The 20,112-nt window shown below is 48.2% G+C and overlaps 1 protein-coding gene across 1 annotated transcript in view; it reads right to left on the bottom strand.

Moving 5' to 3' along the window:
* Positions 1-20,112, bottom strand: part of LOC125440842 (tumor necrosis factor receptor superfamily member 16-like) — a 64,689-nt gene that overhangs the window by 19,898 nt on the left and 24,679 nt on the right. The window contains exons 2-3 of the mRNA XM_048510887.1: positions 10,638-10,770; positions 7,365-7,748 (exon numbers count right to left, since the gene is read on the bottom strand). Of these exons, the coding sequence (XP_048366844.1) occupies positions 7,365-7,748; positions 10,638-10,770 (517 nt within the window). The remainder of the gene's footprint in view (positions 1-7,364; positions 7,749-10,637; positions 10,771-20,112) is intronic.

Genomic DNA, 20,112 nt, shown 5'->3' with positions numbered 1-20,112 from the left:
AGAGTAGGCAAGCAATATGGCGGATTGGGGGGCCTCTTCAGATCTCTCCTGTTGGGTCTTATTTTGGGGGATTGGTGCTCTGGATTGGCGCTTTGGGGGATTGGAGCAGCAGTGGCGGAGGAGGTTAAGAGCTCGTGTATCTAATCTGGAGGGACCGGGTTTGATTCCCAGCTCTGCCACCTGAGCTGTGGAGGCTTCTCTGGGGAATTCAGATTAGCCTGGGCACTCCCACACACGCCAGCTGGGTGACCTTGGGCTAGTCACAGCTTGAGTTTGAAGCCTTCTCTCAGCTCCCACCCACCCCTTGGCCAGGGTGTTTCAAGCTGTGAGGGGAAGGACAAGGAGATTGTAAGCCCCTTTGAGTCTCCTGCAGGAGAGAAAGGGGGGATATAAATCCAAACTCTTCTTCTTCTTCTCTGGCAGAGACCCTGGAGGGAAGAGGGGAGGGGCACATTCCATCGCTCGGGTGGGTCGACCCCAGCTGCATTTCCTAGGGCTGGAATGGGCTGACGTCAGGCTCGTACGTGCGGAGGCTGGCCAGCTTCCCTCGGATTCCCGGGGTCTGCTGATGAGCTGACTTTTGTAAAGAAGGTGCGATTCTTAGCCGGCTCGTGCTAAAGAACGTTACGGATTCTGTCAAGACCCACCAGACCCAAGATCCTTTGCAAGAATCTCAGCAATCAGAAGGGTAGTCTGGGAAATTCCTGGAGTTTAGGAGTTGTGCATTGGGGGGGTGGGGGGAGAAGAAGGAGAAGGAGAAAGAGGAGGAGGAGCTTGGATTTATATTCCCCCTTTCTCTTCTGTAAGGAGACTCAAGGTGGCTGACAATCTCCTTTCCCTTCCCCACCCCACAACAAACACTCTGTGAGGTGGGTGGGGCTGAGAGAGCTCTGAAGAACTGTGATTAGACCAAGGTCACCCAGCTGGCATGTGTTGGAGTGCACAAGCTAATCTGGTGTCCCAAGCCTCCACAGCTCAAGTGGCAGAGTGGGGAATCAAATCCAGTTCTCCAGATTAGAGTACGCCTGCTCTTAACCGTTACACCTTGCAGGAAGGGATAGACCACAACTAGGAATAACACCAGAGAGTCCTACCTCCAAAGCAGGCGTTTCCTGCAGGGGAATTTGTCTCTGCGATCTGGAGATCAGCTGCAAATCTGGGAGATCTCCAGATCCCAGATGGAGGTTAGGAACCTTACATTAAGCATATACTGTTTCACCCATCAGGCTCTTTCTTTCATAGCCAAAACTGAGTGGTGGTCCTTTGTTGAGGCGAAAATCCATGAAATGGGTCTATCCTTGGATGCACTGGCTTTAATGAATGCCAATGAGCTAAAGCTGACTATCAAAAAGAGATTGTATGAACTCGAGTATAGTCACCTGATGCAGCAAGCTAACAAATGCTGCTCTCCCTTGCACTTGGGTATACCGTTAAAACCATATACCCATGGCCAAATATTTCCATTTGGTTCTAGAACCCAAATTGCGACGAGCCCTGACCCTGGCCAGGTGCAATATTCTCCCTTCAGCTACCACTCAGGGTAGAATACAGAAAGTGCCTTTTAATGAAAGATTTCGTCCCTGCAGTTCAGCTGACGAAGAATCAATCCAACACGTGATATTACGCTGCCCGTTACACAGTTTAGCCAGGAATAAATATCTAAACCCGTGGTTCAAACCCCCCATTGATACTACTGACCTATCAATTGTGGTAACGATGCTGGATTGTGGTCCTGCAAGTGTATTGGAAGCGCCGGCTAACTTTTTGTGCTCTGTCATCAGCAAACAGTTATAACTGTACTGGAGATTGTATCATTACACTGAGGTTGCCATTGTTGCTGGTATATTGCTGCTGTTGTTTTAATTATGCCATTATTATTATTATTATTATTATTATTATTATTATTATTATTATTATTATTATTGTAATGTATTGTATGGTTTTAAGAGTCTGCAGCTGTTGCACTGTAATTGGTAATTAGTAAGTGTGTTATATTGAGCACAGCTGCAGAGTGATTTTAAGCTATGTGTGAGTAGCAGCTATGGAATAAAGTACTATGTTTTGTTCCTCCGACTCCTGTTTCTTGAGACATGACAATTGGCGACGAGGATAAACTTATGACGAGTCTAGCAAGTTTTGTGAAGCAAGGACTGTGAGTAAATTATGGCCTTTCAAGGGCAGCTGGAACAGTTTAATTTGGAGTTTCCTTTGAAGTGGCAGAGTTAAGGAGGTCCGATTGGAATTTTATCTTCTGGCAAATGGCATAACAGACCCAGAAAGCGAAAAGAGCCGTGCTTTTGAGCCTCTGTGGTGAAGGGGTGTTTGACCTCGCCTCAGCATTGATAGCGCCAAGAGATTCTTATCAGCAACACCGCTTGTAGAAATAATTGGACTGCATTAAGGAACCACTTTCATTCCCCCCAACCGTCAGAAATAGCTAGACGGAGTGTTTTTTATAAACGTGATCTGTGAGGGGACTGAAAGCATTGCAGATTGCGTTGCAGTCTTAATGGGCGGTTGGCACAACAAATGTAATTTCTCCAATTTGGAAGAAATGTTAAGGGATCGTCTGGTCTGTGGTCTGAGAGAGGCACCATTGCAAAAGTTGCTGCTGGCAAAGACAGACTTGACTTTTCAAACGGCATACCAAGAAGCCTTTGAATTTTGAAACCTGCTGCAGCCTCTACTCGGGAGGTGCGACAAGCCAGGAGCCCACAGAGATTGCAAACAGCTGGCAGTGGGACTGTAGACCCGGGTAATTGGGAAAATCAGAGACCGCAGCATGGTGCAATGAAGATGGGAAGACCACCACAACAGAGGGGGAGGATGTTAACAGAGAAATGTATGAGTTGTGGTGGGCCCCATGAGAGAGAAAGGTGTAAATTTAAAGAGGCACAATGTTTCTGTTGTAAACGTTGGGGGCATATTGGAGAGTGTAAAGAGAAAAGGCATCAGGGACCAAGAAGACATAGTTCCCGGCTCATCTGCTGGGCACACTCTGTGGATGCACCTTGCTGTCCCCATGTAGCTGGCTTTGACTGGCACAACCCCCCACATGAGCAGTGTGATGGTAAGTTTACGCAGCTGGATGTAATTTCAACTCACGCAGTGCAACCCGGAGGATTCAGCGCTAAGTTGTCGGTGACTGTGAAGATCCAGGATGTCCCTTGTGTGGGATGGAAGTGGATTCTGGGTCAGCATTCTCCATCGCTTCATGGGACAATTTATAAAACATTTTGAAGCTCCAAATCAGGGTGATTTGGACATTCAATCTTGTGGACTTACCGAACTTCTCACTGGATTATCAAGGACAGTAGGGTACCTGTGGTTGGCATGTGTAATGTCCATATGTAAAATATCATATGCTTTGATGGAGATCGCTCTTGAAATTACATTAATAGTGGAAGGAAGGGCCTGGACGAAAGCTCCTCTTTGGGTTGGACTGATTTGGGAGGTTGGGAATTGCAAATTACCGAATTCGCGAGGTTAGCAAGTTAACATGGGGAGGTGCTAGTGGAAGAATTTAAGAGTAGCGGTTTGCTGAGGGACTGGGGCAGTATAAGGTCCATCTATATCATTGTATCTCTTGATCCTTCAGTACCCCCAATATCGCCTAAGTAAAAAAATCATCTGCCATTCCTATTTGCTTTGTTATGCTCCAAAGTGGATGCAGAACTAGATCGGTTATTGGAACAGGGAAATATTGGGAGCCAGTGGTAAATGCAAAATGGGAAACTCCACCACAGACCCCTGAAGGCTGCCAATGGGATGCGCGCGATTTGTGCTGGATTATAAGTGCACACTAACAAGGCATTGCAGTAGAAACATCCGCACTCCAGTGCCAGTTGTCAGTCAGTTGTTAGGCAACATTGGCAGTGGGGGGAAAGGTTTTGCAAAATTAGATCTAGCGCAGGCATACCCAACAGCTGGAAGTGGATGATGCCACTGCAGAAGCCCAGACTATAGTGCACTCACAGGGGGCATTCAGGAGTAAAGTGCTGCTGCAATTTTGGCGGTGAGTGTAGCTCCTGGGATATTCCAGAGCTTTGATGGAAGAAATATTAAGAAACTTGGCCGGGAGTCATAACCGTGATTTTGATGATGTCTCGATAGTGGGTGCAACTGAGGAGGAACCCGATGACACGGGTAACGGAAAAGTACTCGCAGTGCTTCTCAGATGTAGGGTTGCTATCGCCGCAAAAAATGTGTGTTTGAGTAGCGCAAGTAGAGTTTTTGGGATACATGGTAGATGCAAGGGGAATCCACCCGACATCGGTTAAAAGGTGAGGGGCCATCCAGGGATGCCCCAGCACCACAGTCAAAGCAAAGAGCTACAGGCATTTTTGGGATTAAGCAATTTTACCATCTATCATTCTTAAAGCATAAGGTCATTAGTAGTAGAGCCTACCGTGCACCGCTTATTAGATAAGCTGGCAGTGTGGCAGTGGATTAAGTCAGCATGAGAAGGCATCTCCGGAGACGCCGTCAAAAAGATTGTTGTCACTGTGAAAGCGTGTATTGGTTCATTTTGGATGAGAGGAAGCCATTGATCTTTGACGCGCGCATAGCCTCCCTCGCGGTGTGGAGTTGGGAAGCAGTGTTGAGCCATCAATTGAGGATAAGGCGGGAAGCTCCACCATTGCGACATTCTAGGACGCTATTCTGCAACGGAGCTACGTAATTCATGCGCAAATAGATAAGGAGGCATTAGCAATAGTGGCTGGGGTTAAGAAGTTTCATGATTAATGCGTGTATGGGCTTACCATTTGTGATTGTTACAGACCATAAGTCCGCTGTTGGGATTATTTTCCTCAGAGCTTGCCAGGACACCACCAGATATATTTCGTCCCCCTAGAATGCTGCGGTGGGCAATGTTTCTGAATGCATATGATTATGTCTTGCAGCACCAGTCGGGAAAGAAAATTGGGCAATGTAGATGCGCTTTGAGTCGCTTGCCAGTACAAAGGGAGGAGGAAGATCACTCCCCACTTTTAGAGGTTTTGATGTTGGAATTCATTATCAGAGCCTCCAGTGCAAGCTGCAGAAATAGCAGAGAGGTCAGCTAAGGACCCAGTAAGTTTCTGCCCGAAGGTCTCTTGAATTGGGCATGGAAGGGTTGGCCATTGGGTAAGTTAGAGGGAAAAATTTAGACCATTTGGAAATGAGGCAGCACGGTGGATATCTGTCCAACAAGTGGGTGCTTACTCGTGGGGAAATAGAGTAGTGATCCCAGCAGCTTTAAGGATTAGGGTGCTGGAGGTCTTGCATGTAGGGCAACCCTGGAATAGTGAGAATGAAGCTGCGCATTGGGCCCTCAGTAGCGTTATGTGTGGTGGCCAAAGATGGATAGCCGTAAATAGAAGAATGGGTGGCTATTAGGTGCAGGGAGTGTCAGATAACGCGACCTGTCCCCAATCTTGTAGGTCCCTACCTATCAAATGGGAGTCCACAAAAGACCGTGGGTCAAGGGCGGTGCATATTGGATTTTGCAGGGCCCTTCCAGGGCCAGGTGTTTCTCATTGTAGTGGATTCATATTCCAAAATGGCTAGGAAGTAAGTGCCAGTAATGTCAATACGACATCACAAACAGTAATTAGGGCACCGCGTGCAGCTATTTGCAACCCATGGCCTCCGGATAATGGGTGGTAATCGGATAATGTGGACACAGCCAGCTTTGTATCTATGCTGAGTTTAGAGTATTCCTGGCATAATGGTGTTATTCGGCCAGGTTACCCTCGGCCCCCTTTCATCCGGCTACGTAATGGGCAGGCGGCAGAAAGGATGGTGCTGCATTACATAAACAAAGGCGAATACGCATTGGCGGCGCTTAATAGTAGAGGGGATTGGCAACCGTCGGGTTGGCTTAACTTTTGTTAACACAGCACATAACACCGCGGTAACAGCCACCGGAGGAGTCCCATGGAGTTGGCATAATGAATCGAAACTTACGCACGTGCTAAGCTGGACCCAAATGCATCCCGATTCAGTTGATGATCATCCGCGAAAAGAAGCACCGGGTGTTGAAAGCACCTCTGACATTTGATAGGGATTAGACACCTGTATGTCCGAAATTATGGAGCAGGTCCGTGTTGGGTCCCAGTAGTTGTGAGGCAGCCAACAGGGCCCCCTTGGTCTTTATAGGGTGGAAACTGAAGAAGGGCAGGTGATCCGCAGACATGTTGGACCAAGTAAGGAAAGAGCAGCGCCATGGTCCAACAGTAGATCAGGAACCCCAGGTCCCTTGGAGGAATCTAGGGCGGTTAAGGGGGCAGATGGAGCTGCAGGGATGAGGGAAGCAGTAAATAGTCCAATTGTCCCCGAGGAACCTGGGGCGCTTAAGGGCTAGGACGGAGGGATGCAGGATAAGGAAACAGCAAAGGGTCCAATGGTTTTGCAGAACCAGGGAACAAACACAGACCTCAGGAGCCAGAGCTGAGCTGAGATGATCGCAGACGGTAAAGAGAATCCCAATTCAGATTTATTACAGGAGTTAGGGGGAAGGGGTGTAATGTATTGTATAGTTTTAAGAGTCTGCAGCTGTTGCACTGTAATTGGTAATTAGTAAGTGTGTTATATTGAGCACAGCTGCAGAGTGATTTTAAGCTATGTGTGAGTAGCAGCTATGGAATAAAGTACTATGTTTTGTTCCTCCGACTCCTGTTTCTTGAGACATGACAATTATTATTATTATTATTATTATTATTATTATTATTATTATTATTATTATTATTATTATTATTATTAATTCAATTTGGTAAACCGCCCTACCCCCAAAGGGCTCAGGGCGGTGCACAACAAACAACAATACAATAAAACAAATCGAATAACCCCAGTTAAAATACAAAGCCTTAAAACTATAAAACTACGGCAGCAGTAATAACCTTCAATAAATAATTTGATTATTGGAGTGCACAAGCAAATCTGATTTCCCAGGTAAGCCTCCACAGCTCAAGTGGCATAGTGGGGAATCAAACCCAGTTCTCCAGATTAGAGTGCACCTGCTCTTAACCATTACACCTTGCGGGAAGGGATAGACCACAACTAGGAATAACACCAGAGAGTCCTACCTCCGAAGCAGGCGTTTCCTGCAGGGGAATTTGTCTCTGCGATCTGGAGATCAGCTGCAAATCTGGGAGATCTCCAGATCCCAGATGGAGGTTAGCAACCTTACATTAAGCACATACTGTTTCACCTATCAGGCTCTTTCTTTGCCTAATAGAAGTCGTCTGGCACCCAACCCCAGTGATCAAACCTTGGGAAGGGAGGGGATGTTGTCCTGCACACTGGCTATCTATTGGACCATATATATATATTAAGCACATAGTCCTGGTACATCAGTCTTGCCTACATCGTTTGGTACGTACCCATGCAAAGAGTGTCTGAAAACGGGGTGCAGTCTTGGATCATCACCTCACTGTCATCGCATTCCTGCCGGCAGCGGAGGCACGGCTCCAGAGAGCTCTTCTCTTCCGAGTAGTAGCCTTCTGGGCATTTCCGGCACATGGTGTTGGTGTTGGGTCCGCACAGCTGGATGGCCCCATAGCCCTTTGGGCACACCTGGCAAAGACGGCACTGCCCGGCACTGCGGCTCCCGTTCCCCACATGGAGATACTGTCCCCGCGGGCAGCTGACGGCACACAAGGCGTCGTGGGTAGGGCTGCATGACTCCATCGTGGGCACGTGGCCTGGGCACGTCGAACATGGCTGGCATGGTTCCGTGGCGCTGGTGATGGAGGAGAATGTCTTGTCTGTTGTGGGGACAGACGCACAAGAGGGAGAGTTTCAGTTCGCGAGAGCAGACATGTTCTCTCACACAACAGGGCCCTGCCACTGCTTTGTGCTGCCAACATGGCTAATCCCGCTCCTCTCAAGTTTAAACAACATGTTCAAATGAAATAAAAATTAAAAAGCAAGCAAATAACAGTTATGCAGTAGTTTGGAGCTTTTGGAGTCCTTTCCAGAGGTGGGATCCAGCAGGTTCTCACCAGTTCCCGAGAGCGGGTTACTAATTATTTGTGTGTGCCGAGTGGGGGTTACTAATGGGGTCTGCTTTTCCATCTCCATGCCTTCGCCTCCCCGAGAGGCATCCTGCCTTTGAACGTGAAGGTTCCATATAGCAATTGCGACTAATAATGTAACTCCCTGAACTGGGTTAATCCCTTTCAGGTACTGCAATTCATGGATTCTCAGCCTTTCGTGCCTTTTGTCTCTATCAAAGAACTTGTGTGTTTCCCCATTGCTGTGTTCAGATTTGGGAGTTGGGGCATTTTCTATAATGTGTTGCTGATTTAGAAATGACCTGATGCAAAAAAATTGGGGGGGGGGAGGTCATGGTGGGGTGGCTGCCCACGGGGGAGGCATCCAACTAAAGGTTTTGCCCAGGGCTCAGGTTTGCCTAGGTTCGCCTCTGCCCCCTTTGCTGAGGGGGGGGGGCTGGCGAGGGAACCTGTTACTAAAATTTTTGGACCCCACCACTGGTCCTTTCTACATATCAGAGGTCCCCAACATGGTGCCCGTGGGCCTCGGGGCATTCCTTGGCACCTGCCAAGTGCTTTTATTTATTTTATTATTTATTATTTATTTATTTAAATTTATAGACCTCCCCATCCCCGAGGGGCTCGGGGCGGTGCACAACTCTATCTGTATACAATATGTAACAAGGGTCACAATAGTTTACTAAAATCTATTTACTACTATTTACTAAAATCCATTTAAAACCATTTAAACAGCGGTCAAAACAATAGAAGGTGGACAGGATTTCTGCCCACCGGAGATTTGATTGGCTGCGCAGATTGAAACGACAAGCCTGTCAGGTGAGCCGATTGGCAATGGGGGTGTGGTTGCAAGATTCACTGTGTGCTGGGATCACCTATTTGGCCTGCAGAAACCCACACCGTCATTCAATCTCAGGCACATTTGGTTCCCGGCTCTCAGGAAAAGGCTGGGAAATATCTCTTTCCACCCGGGCTCCTGGAGAGCCTCTGCCAGTGCTCAGTAGAAGGATTGTTCACATGATCACAAATACTCCGGACTAGTACCCTTTCTTGAGACTCCAGCCTTACACATATACATGGCTAGACTGTGAAAACGCATTGGAAACAATTGGTAGTTATCGAAAGGACTATACCACTTGCAAGCTATTTTGGGTTGGGACGGATATTAAAACTGGATGTTAAAACGACCGAGGATGTTAAAACTACCAAGGAGCAGAGCTGCAGGGTCGGCTGGATTCAACCCTGGACTAGAGTTACTGTTGCCCCAGTCCCAGTATGAGCTGTGTAGACAGTGGTGGGATCCAAAAATGTTAGTAACAGGTTCCCACGGTGGTGGGATTCAAACAGTGGCGTAGCGCCAATGGGGCTGGGCGGGGCACGACGGGGGCATGACCAGACATTCTAGGGGCGGGGCATTAATAATTTCTCTGTTACTGTAAAAAAACTCTTACTGTAAAAAGAAAGTTCCTAATTTCCAGCTGGTGTCTTTCTGTCCATCATTTAAACTCGTTATAGCAAGTCCTATCATCTACTGCCAACAGAAACCACTACTTCTCCTCCAATTGACTGCCTGTCAAATGCTGAATACTTTCAAATACTTAATTTTGTTTCTAGAAATCAACAGAAGGATACTTTCCTTAAACAAGGAACTTTACCATATTTCTAAAACATGTTTTCAAAACAGCCCAACAACAGGGAGAATTATCCCGTTTTCTACCTTCGCTAACCGGCCACATAGGAAACAACAGGACTGTATGATTTTTGGACCTAATGGGATTTCTAACGGAAAAGCAGACCCAATTAGTAACCCCCTCTCGGCACAGACAAATAATTAGTAATCCACTCTCGGGAACCGGTGAGAACCTGCTGGATCCCACCTCTGGGTGACCCCCAACCGTAACATTTATCCATTTCACAGATGGAGAACACCGATACAGAGAGTCTTAGGCGACCCCTGTGAAAGGGTCGCTCGACCCCCAAAGGGGTCCCGGCCCACAGGTTGAGAACCGCTGTCATAGAGGATACCCTAAAAGAAGCTATTTTCTCCTCGGGAATTGGTCCCTGTCACCCGGAGGCCAACTGTAATCCCAGGAGATCTAGCCACTCTACTTGATGGCACTTTACACACATTCAAGTTGAAGTGGTCCAGTTCACCAAGGTGTGTTTTTGCTGATTCCAAAGGTCAGTATGGAGTGCAGAGGTGGGATCCAGCAGGTTCTCACAGTTTCCCGAGAGTAGGATGTCTAATTATTTGTGTGTGCCGAGAGGGGGTTACTAATTGGTGATTTTGCCACGTGGTTATTGCCTTAGTTACGCCCCTCCTCTCAGCAGTAGCGCGCAGAACTGGAAGCAGTCTAGCAGGAGGTGCACCGGCGTGCGTGGCAGCCTGAGCCTGCGTGCATTCGTTTCCCACCCAAGGACTGGCGCAGCGGCTGCGTCCTTGCCACAGCCCCACCCAGGAATGCCCCGCCCCCGGAATGCCTGGCCAAGCCCCCATCGTGCCCTGCCCAGCCCCATTGGCGCTATGCCACAGTTTGAATCCCACCACCATGGGAACCTGTTACTAAAATTTTTGGATCCCACCACTGATGGAGTGTCTGCCTCATGTATCCATGAGTCCTCCCCTGGGTATCTTATACTCACTTTGTATGCATGGTTCACACTTGGTATTAGTGGTCCCACAAGGAACTGTAACTCCATAGCCTGGTGGGCAGAGGTCACAGCAGTCTCCAGTAGAGGTGAAGAGCCCATTTTCACAACCTTGATTGGCCACAACCTAAGCACAGAAGAAGAAGCAGAATTGGTTTTTATACCCCGTTTTTCTCTCCTGGGAGGAGTCTCAAGGTGGCTTCCAATTGCGTTGTCTTTCCTTCCCCACAAAGTGACCTTGTGAGTTGATGGGGCTGAGAGAGAGCTCAGTGATTTGTGACTGGCTCCAGGTCACTCCACCGGCTTCCCGTGAAGGAGAGGGGAATTGAACCCTATGTCCAGATTGGAGTCCACCATTTTAACCACTACACCACGCTGGGAAAGAAATCAAGTGTGCCAAAAGAGCAATCCTTTGGGCAGCAAATTCCAGAAAGGACAGCCCTCACTTGAGATTTTCATTTGATGTCCAAATGACAGGTTTCCCCCCATTCATTCCCCCTAAATAAGCAAAGGGCCACAGGGTAACATTAGAGGAGCAAGATTCAGTAGCCAGTATCACCTTAAAGAACAACAAAATTATCAGAGTATAAAAGCTCCCTTCATTAGATACAAGTAGGAATGGAGAGCCCCAAGTCCTTATATTTATTTATTTTATTTACATAAATTTCTGCCCTTACAAAAACCAATGAAAAACAGAAATGCTAGAAATCACATTTTATTTCATTATTTAATTTGTACCCTGCCTTTCCATCCAATGGGGAGCCAGGAGGAAACATCAGGGGAAGGCCTTGGCCTCAATGCTCTGTTGTTGGACCTCCAAAGGATCTGGTTGGCCACAGTGCAAGATGGGATGCTGGACTAGATGGACCCTCCCTGGTCTGACCCAGCCGGGCTCTTCTGATGTCCTTATCAGGAAATGGCCTCAGCATCTCTGCCCTGTGGTTGGACCTCCAGAGGAACTGGTTGGCCACTGAGTGGGATCGGATGCTGGACTAGATGGATCCTCCCTGGTCTGATTCAGCCAGGTTCTTCTGATGTTCTTCATGGCATCCTCAGGAATTTCTGCAAGCTTCCCAACACGGGGCCATAGCTTAGCCTGGTTCTCCTTCCAGCTCTAACCTTGATACTCCTAGGGTCATCTTTGCGTTGCCAATTCCGGGTGGGAAAATTCCTGGAGGTTTTGGTGGTGGAGCCCAGGGAGGGCAGGATTTGTGGATGGACCTCCGCTGGGTATAATGCCATAGAGCAGGGCTGGCCAACCTAGGGTGTTCCAGATGTTCATGGACTACAATTTCCATCAGCCCCTGCCAGGATGGCTTGGCCATGCTGGCAGGGGCTGATGGTAGTTGTAGTCCAGGGGTCTGCAACTTGCGGCTCTCCAGATGTTCATGGACTACAAATCCCATCAGCCACTGCCAGCACGGCCATGCTGGCAGGGGCTGATGGGAATTGTAGTCCATGAACATCTGGAGAGCCGCAAGTTGCAGACCCCTGTTTTAGTCCATGAACATCTGGAGCACCATAGGTTGGCCGCCCCTACCATAGACGCTACCCCGCCCTCCAAGCAGCCGTTTTCTCCGGGGAATGGATTTCTGTAAGTTGGGGATCGGTGGGAATTCTGGGAGATTTCCCAGCTGCACTTGGAGGGTGCCAACCCATGGTCCTCCTGACCTCAGAGGCTTTTTTTCATTGGGCATGGGATGAAGGGCCCGGCAGCAGCTTCCCCTGCGAGGCGTGAGCCAGCCAGACCAGGCCAAGGGAAATGGCTCTGCCGGCACAGGCCAAGATGCAACAGACACCGATTGTTCGCATCAGGAAAGAGAGGCAGGAAATGGGCACGGAGAAAATAGCAACCAGCGGCATTCAGGTCAGGGTGAGTGACCAGGAAAATACACCCAGTTGTATAACGGGAAATGAGGCTCTAATACTTTGCACACCACATAGCCCAGGGAAAACTGGGACCAGTCAAGGGTGGAGGAGTCATTTTGCTGACTGGGGAGGTTCTTGGCAGCCAGGAGTGGGCAAACCGAAACCTCAGTGGCTCGGCCAGCTGCACAGTGGCTGTATCTACTTGCCCTGGGCCCCTCTGCAGCAACAGTGGTGTAGCGCCAACGGGGAGGGGGGCGGGGGGGGGCGACCAGTGGTGGGATCCAAACATTTTAGTAACAGGTTCCCATGGTGGTAGGATTCAAACAGTGGCGTAGCGCCAATGGGGCAGGGCGGGGCACGACAGGGGCGGGGCATTAATAATTTCTCTGTTACTGTGAAAAAAAGGTTCCTAATTTCCAGTTGGTATCTTTCTGTCCATAATTTAAACTCACTATAGCAAGTCCTATCGTCGGCTGCCAACAGAAACAACTACTTCTCCTCTAACTGACTGCCTGTCAAATACTTAATACTTTCAAATACTTAATTTTGCTTCTAGAAATCAAAAGAAGGAGACTTTCCTTAAACAAGGAACTTGACCATATTTCTAAAACATGTTTTTAAAACAGCCAACAACAGGGAGAATGATCCCGTTTTCTACCTTCGCTAACCAGCCACATAGGAAACAACAGGACTTTATGATTTTTGGACCTAACGGAATTTCTAACGGAAAAGCAGACCCAATTAGGAACCCCCTCTCGGCACACACCAATAATTAGTGACCCACTCTCAGGAACTGGTGAGAACCTGCTGGATCCCACCTCTGGGTGCGACACCTGAGGTGGAGGTGTGGCCGGGTCATGGAGGGGGCGTGGCGGGGGCCTTATGGGGTGGGGTGCATGACACTGTGACAGGGACGCACGGAGCGCCCGCACCCTGGGCGCAGTTTCCCCTCACTCTGATCAGCACACTTAGGTTTGCCTGGAAGCAGTCTAGCAGGAGGTGCACCGGCGTGCGTGGCAGCCTGCGCCTGCGTGCCTTCGTTTCCCACCCAAGGACTGGCGCAGCGGCTGCGTCCTTGCCACAGCCCCGCCCAGGAATGCCCCGCCCCCGGAATGCCCGGCCACGCCCCCGTTGTGCCCCGCCCAGCCCCATGGGCGCTACGCCACAGTTTGAATCCCACCCCCATGGGAGCCTGTTACTAAAATTTTTGGATCCCACCACTGGAAAAAATGGTTGCTTTGGTGGGTGGGGCCCTGCTGTGTCCCCTCCCTCCCTCAGCCCCGCCCCCAAATCTCTAGGAATTTCCCAGCTCAAGAGATGGCAACGCTAGAGAGGCTCCTTTGGAGCACAGCCTTTGGAGAGGTGCATCTCTGCCCCAGACGGTGACCTTCTTCCCAGGAGGGTCTCTATTAATAACCTTTGGAATGCAGCTCTGCCACACCGAAACCCACCCTGCACAAAAAGGGCCCCCACCTCTGCGTGCTCTCCCTCCCTCCCTCCCTCCCTCCCTCCACTGAGGAATCCGAAGACTGCTTCTTCAGGGGGTGTCCCTAGGGAAAGCAAGAACTAAAATCTGCTCTCCTTTCTCCCTTCCCTGCCGCCGGGTTGGGTCCGGCATTAAACTCTTTTTAAAATTTGTTTTTGTCTAAGAAAACTTTTATTAGATTTTCAAAAATACCCGGAAGATTAAAAACAACTCAAATAAGTCAAAAATGACAAAGGACGAAGACTAAAGGGAAGGAAGGAAAGGGAAGAAGAGAAGAAAGCGAAAATGAAAAACGAGTTCCAGATAGAGAAAAAAATAGAAAAAAGACCAAATTAAAAAGAAAAGATAAGAATATGCATGACATGGATCAGTAGTTTGTCAATCTTTAAAGATACAAATAAACAAATCAGCAGAACACTGATCTCATCTAATAATATGTCCAAACCCCTTTATTCTGAACCTTAATAACTGTTGTTGTTGTTGTTGTTGTTGTTGTTTGTTGTTTGTTGTTGTTGTTGTTATATAAACCGCCCTCCCCTGATGGGCTCAGGGCGGTGAACAAAACATACAGATAGAGCACACAATAAAATCAATAGTGTCAAATTAATTAAATAAGCATTAGATAGTGGCTCTATACATGTTAAAACTAACCCCATTAAAAGCAGCGTCCAATCAAATATACAGATGGCGTCCTACTAACATATTGACATATATAAAAATACAACATGAGTCAAATCAAATTAAAGTTTCCTCCATCAGGTGTTTCCAGAATTAAACTGGGTCCAGAATTAAACTGTGTGCGCCACTTCTGAAGACCACGTAGTTCGGAGGCTGAACCCACTAAGCCCAGCACCTAACCGTGGGATCAGCCTGGCTGTGTCCAGTGTTGTGGACTTTGGAGTTATACCTAGTCTCTGGATAGTTGTCCGCCAGGAGAAAATGAACATAAGAACATAACAACAAGCTGGCTGGATCAGACCAGAGTCCATCTAGTCCAGCTCTCTGCTACTCGCAGTGGCCCACCAGGTGCCTTTGGGAGCTCACGTGCAGGATGTGAAAGCAATGGCCTTCTGCGGCTGCTCCTCCTGAGCACCTGGTCTGCTCAGGCATTTGCAATCTGAGATCAAGGCGGATCAAGATTGGTAGCCAGAGATCGACTTCTCCTCCATCAATCTGTCCAAGCCCTTTTTAAAGCTATCCAGGTGAGTGGCCATCACCACCTCCTGTGGCAGCATCTTCCAAACACCAATCACACGTTGCGTGAAGAAGTGTTTCCTTTTATGAGTCCTAATTCTTCCCCCCAGCATTTTCAATGGATGCCGCCTGGTTCTAGTACTGTGAGAAAGAGAGAAAAATGTCTCTCTGTCGACATTTTCTACCCCATGCATAGTTTTATAGACGTCAATCATATCCCTCCTCAGACGTCTCCTCTCCAAAACAAAGAGTCCCAAAATGGCTGCTGAGGACCCCAAATCCTCAGGAATTCCCCAACCCCGAGTTGGCAGAAGCCTTCTCCATCCCAGCCCTCAAATCCTGGGCAAATGGGACAAAACCAGGCCTGTATTTCTCGCCCTGAAGACATCTCCGCCATCCCAGCTCACAGCCCTGTTCTGATTAAACCAGGGGTAGGGAACCTGCGGCTCTCCAGATGTTCAGGAACTACAATTCCCATCAGCCCCTACCAGCATGGCCAATTGGCCATGCTGGTAGGGGCTGATGGGAATTGTAGTTCCTGAACATCTGGAGAGCCGCAGGTTCCCTACCCCTGGATTAAACCCTATAAACCTGTCCTGTCACTCTGGGTTCTTTGGGGGGGGGATCAGATTACAAAAAACCATAAGAGCCTTTCAATTAAAGAAAACACGGCTGCCACCCCACCCCATCCCTCCCTCCGTCCCCCGTCCCTTGGCCTGCTGTGTCTCCCTGGAAGAGGAGCCTGCTGTAAAATATTGTCTCCCCTTTGCCCCCCCCCCCCCCGGGGCCGAGAGACATCCCTGCATATGGAGATAGTTAATTATTGCAGAGCAGAAAAAGCCAGACGTAGGGGAGGATTTGGCAGGGTGGGGCGGGAGATCGGCTTCAAGGAGGCATTTTTCCCCCTCTATGTTTTAGAGGACCCCGCAGACAGAAGACAGTTCTGTGGGAGCAAAGGGAGCTCAGACAGGTCCGCCACGCCTCTCGAAACTGCCCGTCCTGTTTGCGGCTTGAAATAAAAAGACAAACTGAAAACCAGGTGTTCGAGATTTGACGGGTAACCTTTGATTCTCCGGGTCTTTGTTCATTTTGGGGGGCCAGGAAAACATCAGGAAAAGAGTAAGGCGGCTGTGCGGTTTCACAGAGACCTGTCAGGCATCGTGGCCAAACTGAGCCTCCATGGGCAAAGGCAGTTTATCTCTGAACAGCAGCTAAAGCAACGGGCAGAATTGGTTGGCTTGCTAAAGGTGTCTGTCCAGCTGCAGACAGAAACCGGATGCTGGGAAGAGGCCTGATCTAAGCATGGCTCGTCTTCCTTTCAATCACAGACAGAAAATATGAACGAAGACCGCGTTGAGCAACCTGGCTTCAGTAAGTGCCGGGAGAGAATTTTCTCCACCTTTCCCCCTTTTGGCCCAGTTCTTCCCTTCAAAGAAATGGGAAATGAAAGCAGCCATGTAGGATCAGACCAAGGATACATCTAGCCCAGCATCCTTTTTCACATCTTGGCAACCCCATAAGAACATAAGAACAAGCCTGCTGGATCAGACAAGAGTCCATCTAGTCCAGCACTCTGCTACTTGCAGTGGCCCACCAGGTGCCTTTGGGAGCTCAACCCCAATGCCACAAGAAAATCTAACTGTTGGACACAGGGGTAAACAAAACCCCTCTTCCTATGGTGTCCCTTCCTCCAGCTCTGGTGTTTTGGGGCAGGTTGCCTCTGAATATGAATGATCCATTTTATTATCATGCTATTACTTATCAAAGTGGGTTTCAAAAGGAATGGATGCAGTGGTGGGATCCAAAAATTTTAGTAACAGGTTCCCATGGTGGTGGGATTCAAATTGCGGCGTAGTGCCAACGGGGCGGGGCGGGGCACGAAGGGGGCGTGGCCAGGCATTCCATGGGCGGGGCATTCCTGGGCGGGGCTGTAGCAAGGACGCAGCCGCCATACCGTCCCATGGGCGGGAAATCAATGCACGCGAGTAATATGGCTGCCACGCACGCCGGTGCACCTCCTGCTAGACTGCTTCAAGTTCTGCGCGCTACTGCCGAGAGGAGGGGCGTAACTAAGGCAAAAATCACGTGGCAAAATCACCCATTAGTAACCCCCTCTCGGTACACACAAATCATTAGTCACCTACTCTCGGGAACCTGTGAGAACCTGCTGGATCCCACCTCTGAATGGATGGGCCACAACATTTGATTGTTTTGAGGCAGCACCTGAATTCTGGGCAAGAGGCTACTGTTAAAAGAGGACAGAATGTGGAAAACAGAATGGTTTTCAGATGGCAAAAGTGTCATATAAAAATGTGTTTTATCTCCCTGTCTGTTCTGTTCAGTCAGTATGCAGAACATACCCTAAGGAAAGAGGGATTAGATTTAGATGAAGGTGGAGTGAAAATTGGAGGAACATTCACAATCTGAGATATGCAGGATTACAGAGGAGAAAGATCAAAGCCATGACTACGGGGGAATTGCACAACTTTTAAGGTTGGTGAAGAATCATAGAGTTGGAAGAGACCCCAAGCGCCTGTTCTCCAGGAGCTGTCAAAGATTGTAGCAAGCGGTTCTGAAATTACTTCTGTTGCCAGTTCTTTTAATACCCTGGGATGTAGCTCATCAGGTCCTGGAGATTTAAATTCATTTAAAGTATTCAAGTATTCCTGTACTGTAAGGTGACCAGATGGTCACCTTTGTGAACCGGGAAGGGGGTAGGCGGCTGCGGGCGCGCATGAATGCGTGCGCAGCCGCAGAAGCGCACTGTCTTCTGGGGGCACTGTGAAATGGCAGCACCCCAGAAGGCCGTGCTCCTGTGGCCGCACACGCGGGAGACTGCCGCACTGCCTTGCGCCCCAGAAGGCAGTGCGGCAGCCTCCCAAAAATCGGGACAATTGAAATAACCCGCGGGACACGGGACAAATTGTTTGAAGGCGGCACTGTCCCGCCAAAAGCGGGACGTCTGGTCAGCCTACTGTACTGGCTCTTTATTTATTCTGTGCTGAATTTCCCTTACTGTATCTTCTGAGCCATTTCCTCCCAGTTGAGAACTGTTTTTCTTTTGGGGAAAAAACAGAAGCAAAGAAGGTGTTGAATAGTTCTGCCTTTTCTCTGTCCCCTGTCAGAACAAAAGGATAATCTGTACCATGGCCCCGGTGAAAACAAAAACAGTAGCACGAAATCAACGCACAGATTGCTTGATTGAGCATCCCCTCGGGGATGGGGCGGTATATAAGCTCAATAAATAAATAAATAAATAAATAAATAAATAAAATTGTTTTTCTCTGAAGAAAATACCACTCAGATACTAAGCAATTATGCTTTTGAGAGTGTGGGATTTTGAATGTAGATATTAGGGGAAGAATTGACTTCCTGAGGGATAGGTGGAATTCCCGCTCTGTTAAGCAAAATGTGGGCTAGACACATCTAGTGAAGAGGTTTGTCTAGATTCGAAGCTAGTGTTTAAGGAACTGTTTTTGAAGTATTTACCTGAGGCTAAAAAGAAGGTCTTTTCAACCTAATAGTAAGATCAACTGAATATAGTGTCACTAAAGCTAGTGTGTACGTAAAATAAATTAAATGTAGCATCTTGAAGGCACAAAGCTAGCGACCTGAGCCAAACTTGTAACACTTAGGGCAGTGGTGGCGAACCTATGGCACGGGTGCCAGAGGTGGCACTCAGAGCCCTCTCTGTGGGCACGTGCACACAGAGTGCATCATGTGGGGGGGAAGCACTGTTAAACCCCACTGATTTTTATGGGAAGAACTAAAGCGCGATCCCCTTTACCTGAGAGTAAGCTCAGTTGCTGGCGATGGGGCTTGCTTCTGAGTAAACCCTCCTAGGGTCGTGATTCACATGTTCGAAGCCAATGACTGCCACCAAGCTTACTCCCAAGTAACGCATGCCTCGGAGCCAACCATTTTTTCTAAACTAAAACCTCAGTATTCAGGGTTAAATTCGGTCGTGGTTGGCACTCTTGGCGCATAAACAAGTGGGTTTGGGGTTGCTTCTCTCTCTCTCTCTCTCTCTCTCTCTTCTCTCTTCTCGTTTGGGCACTCGGTCTCAAAAAGGTTTGCCGTCACTGACTTAGGGAAAAAGAGATATTGTTACTACTAGCATATAAGAACTACTCTACACCAGTCTGTTGTTTATAAATAGTTGTTCCTTTGCCAAAATTAACTTTTTCTTGTGAACAAAATAATCTTGTTCCATCGTTTTACTTTAAAGAGACTCTAGTGCCTGCTTTTTATTTTCTGACAGAAAGAGGTAATTTTTGCATTCCTTCAAGAACAGATTTCTCTCCCTGCCTGAGAGATGCCCAGCTGAGCACTTAAAGAACAACTTTACTGCTTATTATAAATTATGAAAGTGGGAAAAACCCCAAGTAAAATAAATCAAGTAAAATCACCACACTGATCCTACCTAAACATGATAAAAAATAAATTGTTAGCTCCTGAGAGCACCTTGTCTGGGCAGGACAGGGGAAGTCGTCTTACTTGGCCACCACTAAATCTTCTGACAGTGAATTCCACAGTTTAATTATTGAATACAGTAGTAGTTCCTTTTGCCCAAACAATATCTATATCCCATCAGTTTCACTGACAGCTTCCCCCCTCCCCCCGGAATCCTGGTATTATGGGACAGGAAGAAGTCTCTCGCCACTTTCTCTTCTACATTTAAAAGCCCTTTGCCTTTTCTTCTAGGCTCATTCCACACATGCGGAATAATGCACTTTCAAACTGCTTTCAGTGCCCTTTGAAGCTGTGCGGAATGGCAAAATCCACTTGCAAACAGTTGTGAAAGTGGTTTGAAAACGCATTATTTTGCGTGTGCGGAAGGGGCCCTAGGGAAGGGCCTCCAACTCCAGATCTTTGGGGGTTTTCTGCACCTTTTTTCTGGTCCTGCAATAAAGGATTTCC

This window comes from Sphaerodactylus townsendi, linkage group LG11 (genome assembly GCF_021028975.2).
Source record: "Sphaerodactylus townsendi isolate TG3544 linkage group LG11, MPM_Stown_v2.3, whole genome shotgun sequence".
NCBI classification, from domain to species: domain Eukaryota; kingdom Metazoa; phylum Chordata; class Lepidosauria; order Squamata; family Sphaerodactylidae; genus Sphaerodactylus; species Sphaerodactylus townsendi.
Note: the sequence above shows the minus strand (reverse complement) of the source record. Positions and strands in the feature narration are given on the sequence as shown.